This window comes from Neophocaena asiaeorientalis, unplaced genomic scaffold (genome assembly GCF_003031525.2).
Source record: "Neophocaena asiaeorientalis asiaeorientalis breed wild unplaced genomic scaffold, Neophocaena_asiaeorientalis_V1.1 scaffold407, whole genome shotgun sequence".
Classification (NCBI taxonomy): domain Eukaryota; kingdom Metazoa; phylum Chordata; class Mammalia; order Artiodactyla; family Phocoenidae; genus Neophocaena; species Neophocaena asiaeorientalis.
This window is the reverse complement of record NW_020174060.1, coordinates 785,295-790,709: the sequence shown is the minus strand read 5'-3', so window position 1 is coordinate 790,709 and position 5,415 is coordinate 785,295. Positions and strand designations below refer to the sequence as shown.

Sequence of the window (5,415 nt, the reverse complement as noted above, 5' to 3'; positions counted from 1 at the left end):
TGGAGGTCACACCCCGACTGGGCTGTCCTGGAAGTCATGTGGGCCCTCGACCTGTAGAGGAGCCACATTTCCAGCCCCTCGCTCAATCCCAAGTGACGTCCCATAGTCTGTCCCATTCCCCGAAGACCAGCCCCCCACCCCCTATAAACACCAGAGGCCGGATCTTTCTGAAGTGGTTTGTCACGTGCCCTTTAATTCCATCCCTTCAAAATCCAGGAGTGGAAACAGATGGTATAGGAAGCAGAAGGGCCATTGGGAGGAGGTGGAGGGCTTTCTCCTGACACCGCGTGTAGCTCTTTGGAATCATGGTTGCTACACCGTTGGACTTCCTCCAGGGCGCCTCCCACAGAGCGCATGCCTGGGGCGTTGCCCAGACCCTAGGCGAAAGCAGTGCCACCAGGACCCGAACCTCGTCCTGCCCAGCCTGGGGCCTTTGGCCTCACCTGACACGACGTCTCCACCCCTGACCCCCTGCCGGCCCCCTGCCGGCCCCTGTTTCCTCTCTCAGGCTCCCCAGACATACACTCCATGGACCCCCTCATCCGCTCCATCCTCCTGGTGGGCCCCTCGGGCATGGGGAAGAAGACGCTGGTCAAGGCCGTGTGCACGGAAACCGGCGCCAACCTTTTCGACCTGTCACCTGGCAACCTGCAGGGCAAACGTCCTGGCAAGACCGGGGTGCAGACGTGGGTGCATATCGTCGTTAAGGTCTGGGTCCCCGACGGCATTTCCAGTTCTCAGACTGTGACAACAGAGCAAGGTGGGCTCAGGAGGTCACCCAGCTGCCCGGCTGGTGTAGTTTCAGGAGCTGCTGAGGTCTCCCTACCAATCCCTGCTGGGGGCTTGTGGATTCCTGAAGCCCCAGGGATGGGAGAGGTGAGGGGCAGTGGGGAGAAGAGTAGTTTCTTCTCATGGCAGAGATGAGGCTGCACACGTAGCCCCCCGAGCCCGGAGAGGGCAGGGACTCTGCTGCGATGATAGGATGGGTATACAAGGGGCTGAGAGGTGGGGTTCGCAGGATGTGGGAAGCGAGGCTGGAGCTCCGAGGTCTGCCATTGCCTGAGGCTGGCCCTGACCCTGGGTTGGACCAGATGGGGAGGTGACCCTTCCCCAGGGACAGCTAATGTCAGTTTTCTGTTCTCTGGCCTGTCCGGGTGGCTCGGTACCTACAGCCCTCTGGATTGGGAATGCGGAGAAGAATTTCTATAAGCGAGTCCCAAAAAAAGACAAGGAGGTGAGTGAGGGAGCCTGGGCAGAGCCCGTGGGCAGGACAGGCGAGCGTGGGCTTGTTCACATCACTCCAAACCTCGCCCGTTGTGAGGCCTTGGACAAGTCGCCTGTCCTCCTCCTGCCTCGTTTCCTTATCCTTAAAGCAGGACTGACAGCCCCTCCCGTCTGCCCCCCAGGGTCCATGTGAGGCGAAGCGTGGGCGTGTCCTGTGAATTAGAAGCCCCTATAATGTCACTGTGTCCCCACCCACCTCCCCTCCTTCCCCAGAGCAGATGGACCCCAAGCGAATGAAGAAGGATCTCACCAAGGCCTGTGACTGCCGAATCCTGGAGACCGCGCGAAGCTGATCGGGACCACTGACCGGCCGCAGGTGGTCCCGGCCGCAGGCGGCTGTGCCGCACCTACGAGCGGATCCGCCTGCCGCGGCCCGATTATGCTCCTCGCTTTGGTGAGGCCCTGGGACTCGGGGACAGGCCAGAGAAGGGGTCGAGGGGCCGCCCCTGCAAAGCTCCCCGCTTCTTCCCATCCCCACTGCTCTGAGGCCTCACCTCCACAGCCAGGTGTTCTGGAAGTGTCCCTGGATAAGCAACCCAGCGGTCTGGGTCCTGGCCCGGCTCTGTAGACACGGGCAGGCCACTTTAGTCTTTGGAGTCTCACTTTCCCAGGTTACGAGGGGAGGCTGACCCTTACCTTCCTGGGAGGAGAGGCGCGGTTGGACATAGGGCCGCCCTCCAGAAGCACAAACTCTTTCCAGATACAGACAGAAGTGCCCACTGCCTCTCCGTGCCCCATGTCCTCCCCCCACGCCCACAGTGCTCTGGAAGCATATGATAGAGGCCCAGGGCGTCCAGGTGACCCACAGCCTGGACATCAGTGCCCTGGCCAAGGTGTCTGACGGCTACACACCTGGCTGCATTCTCCAAGCCATCCAAGCAGTGCTGATGGAACGGTGGCTCCTGCAATTGTCCAAGCGGCCCCTGGTGGCCTCAGAGATCCTGCGGCACCTGGCGAAGCTGGACCCGGTATACAGGGAGGAGGAGGAGTCCCTGGAGGTGGGGCTTTGGGTGGGGATGGGGTGAGGGGAGGGGCAGGTGGGGAGGAGGGCTGAGGGCCGGCACCGGTTAGGGAGTCGGTCCTCTGAAGCCCCAGGCCCACAGCCCACTTTGGAGCCCCTCCTCTGCTCCCCGTGGAGCTCAGCTGGGAAGGGAAGAAGAATCAAGAAAAGGACAGGTGGGCAGGGCTGTCTCACCTGGTTTCCTCGACTTGGGGGGAGGGGGGAGTCCGAGAGCGGCACCTGCGTATTGGGAGCCCTTGGTTGGTTCCTGCACCAGCAGCTACTCACGTCCCCACCTCTGAATCCCTTCCCACCCCCAGGGATGGCCGTGGAAGCACAGGAGAGAGGGCTGCAGGGCAGGGGAGGGGGGCTCGCCCCTGACAGTGGCTGGCACGCTGGCCTAGAGTATTTGGTGAAGAGCAAGGGAAACCACGACTCTAGCAGGACTCAAGGACCCCACAGGAGAGCTGAGGACGCAGATCCGTCTAAAGGGAAGGGCAGGGCCAGGGAGCAGAGCCGAGGGTCAGAGCCAGTGCACCTACCATTCCTCCTCTGCCTCCAAACCAGGACCGGTACTTCAAGACCCCGCTGGGCGAGAAGAGGATGAAACTCATCAATGACCAAGACGCCGCAGAGGAAGCCAAGCTGGTAAAGGAGGAGAAGAAAAGGAAGTGATGCTGAGGCCAGGGTGCCTGAGATTAGCACCCTGGTGGGATGGGACCCATTAGCACCCTGTGGGACCCCACAGGCGAAGGGGCCAGGGACAGAGGGATAAACGGCCAGACGGCACGGGCACCTGCTCTCCTTGCCCGTCTCTGTGCTTCCCGTCCCTGGCTCTGTGCCCCTGCCCGCGCCCAGCCTCTGTCTCGCACCCCCGCTCTCCCGACCTCCCGTCCAGACCCCACCTGGGTCTTCACCTCCTGTCATTCTCCTGTCCTGTCTCCCCAGCTCTCTTCCTCCTCGAGGTATTTCAGGGAGAAAAACAAGAAAAGAAAGACAAAGGGAATGAGGAGAGAGGGGAGAGAGAAGGTCTATAGTAAGTATGGAAAAAGAAAAAAGCCAGAGTCTGGGCGCCAGTGGACCCTGGTTCTAGCCCCACTTGGCACGGGCCTCCTGTGGTCTTGCACGGTACTTTCCTGTCTCTGGGCCTCAGTTTCCCTGCCTGCGGAGCGAGGAGAGGTTGGATCCGCTAATCTACTAGGTCCCTTCTACTCTAGGGTTTGGTTATTTCTACAAGAGCATCTGGGAAGTCGGGGAGGTGAGGGCTCTTGGGCAGCTGTTGGGTGGGGTGAGGTGGGGAGAGAAGGTTCTAGGGAAAAAGGCTGTAGGGAAAAGCAGGCGTTTGTGGCCACAGCAAGGGCTGCGGGTAGATCCAGTGCCTTCTATGCGAATGCTCCACCGCTTTCCTCTGGACACCACCCCTCCCCCGCCACCTGCCCAAGCTCTGCACTGCTTGCTCTGACCCGCGGGGGACTGCAGGAGTCACAGCCTCCTGCCCCTGGAGGAAGTCCACCCGCGGGCTCCCCTTGTTGTGGGAGCTGGAGTCGGGGAACTCGGGGAGCAGGGGACAACCATGCCACGGAGGGCTGGGAGCCCCAGGGTTCTCTCTGAAGAAGCCAGGTAAGGAGTGTGTGAATAGAGGTCAAAGCGTGTTCTACGTGTCATGAGAGCCAGGTGAGGGGAGACCGCTGGGTTGGTGCAAGGAGGCCCTGTGCTGGGCAGTGGTCCCCAGGGGCTGGGTTTTGAATGTCCTTTCTCCCCTTTCCCCTTTTCACCTCCCCAGGTGGAAGTAGTCTCATCATCCATCCTAAGGCGTGCGAACGGGCAGAGCCACTTCCTCCTCACTCTCCAGGTAGCGATGCCATGGGAGACCCTGGGGTCACCCAGGGACAGGGGGGTCAGCACCGAGGTGGGCTGCCTGTAGGCCAAGCCCTCTTTCCCCTGCACAGAAGCCCGACTTCCAGAGAACCCCTGGAGGGGATTCCTCACAGAGTAGGGTGTTCTCTGCTGTTGGTCCCTGCTGTCCCCTTCCCTTGCATTTGGAAGTGGGAAGGTGTGGGGCTAATTGGTGGCATTTGGGAAGGCAGGAGAAATTATTTGGTACCCACGCGCCCTCCCTCTGGGATCAGAGCCCCGGCCGCTGGAGGCCAGCGCGGTGAAGTACAGGATAGGTGAGAACGAGGGAGAAAAGGGCAGCTTGAAAGCCCCATCCCCCATCCCCACCCCCACCCCTGCCACAAGGTGTCACACCTTGGCCGAAGCCCTCCCCGCCTCTGGGCTCCATTTTCCTTTACCCCTGAAATTGTGGATTGGACACCAGGTCTGGGTGGTCCGTTCAACCCTGCTGCATGCAGCTCAGGGTCAGAGGGCTCCACCCTAATTCCCAGCCCCAGCCTGACGCCTCCTTCCCTGCAGCTGACAGCTAGGATGTCCGGGCTATTCAAGGGCTATTTGTGGCGTGGCCTCTGTGTGCTCCCTGCCCCTCCCACACCGGACCTGCGCCTGGCTTGGGCCCAGCACCTGCCCACCCAGTCCGCCAGCGGCATCGCCCTGCGTCCTGCCGCTTGGGCTCTCTCTCCCTGAAATTGGCCATGCCAGGGAGAAGGAGCTCCCCTCCCCACTGGGGACACCGTCTGGGGTGCCTCCGCTCGGCCTCAGCCTGCCGGGTTTGGGGGCCCCGGTCCTGCCCAGCCTGGGAGGCCCCTCAGCGCTCGCCGCTGCTGTGCCGGGACATGGCGCTGCAGAACGCCCTGTACACTGGAGACCTGGCGCGGCTGCAGGAGCTGTTCCCCCCGCACAGCACAGCCTCCTTGCTGCTGGAGAGCCGGGCTGCTGAGCCTCGCTGGATCAGCCACCAGAGGGGTGAGGGGTGGCCGGGGGACACGGGGCTGAGGGCGGGGGGCCTGGGCGGACCGCACCAGGCGCAGAGGTACCAGGTGCTTGTGGACGAAGTGTGCTCCCGGGCTGTTTCTCTCCCACCCTGAGGCTTTGCCTAAACCTTGGCCGGGGAGAGAAGTCATGCGGAGCCTAGAATAGCTCCTGCTGAGCCCAGGGGCCAGGTCAGGCGAGGCTCCGCACACGGAGACACTCTCCTTGCATCTGTTCCTGTCCCCTCCTCCTCTCCTCATCTC

General features: G+C 62.1%; 2 protein-coding genes across 2 annotated transcripts in view; both read left to right on the top strand.

Moving 5' to 3' along the window:
- DRC11L (dynein regulatory complex subunit 11 like) overlaps positions 1-2,959 on the top strand; it is a 14,739-nt gene extending 11,780 nt beyond the window's left edge. The window contains 7 exon segments of the mRNA XM_024754505.1: positions 509-733; positions 1,173-1,234; positions 1,503-1,542; positions 1,545-1,618; positions 1,621-1,678; positions 2,044-2,282; positions 2,852-2,959. Coding sequence (XP_024610273.1) covers positions 509-733; positions 1,173-1,234; positions 1,503-1,542; positions 1,545-1,618; positions 1,621-1,678; positions 2,044-2,282; positions 2,852-2,959 — 806 coding nt within the window.
- Positions 2,960-4,875: 1,916 nt separating this feature from the next.
- ASB10 (ankyrin repeat and SOCS box containing 10) overlaps positions 4,876-5,415 on the top strand; it is a 7,202-nt gene continuing 6,662 nt past the window's right edge. The window contains exon 1 of the mRNA XM_024754450.1: positions 4,876-5,146. Coding sequence (XP_024610218.1) covers positions 4,876-5,146 — 271 coding nt within the window. The remainder of the gene's footprint in view (positions 5,147-5,415) is intronic.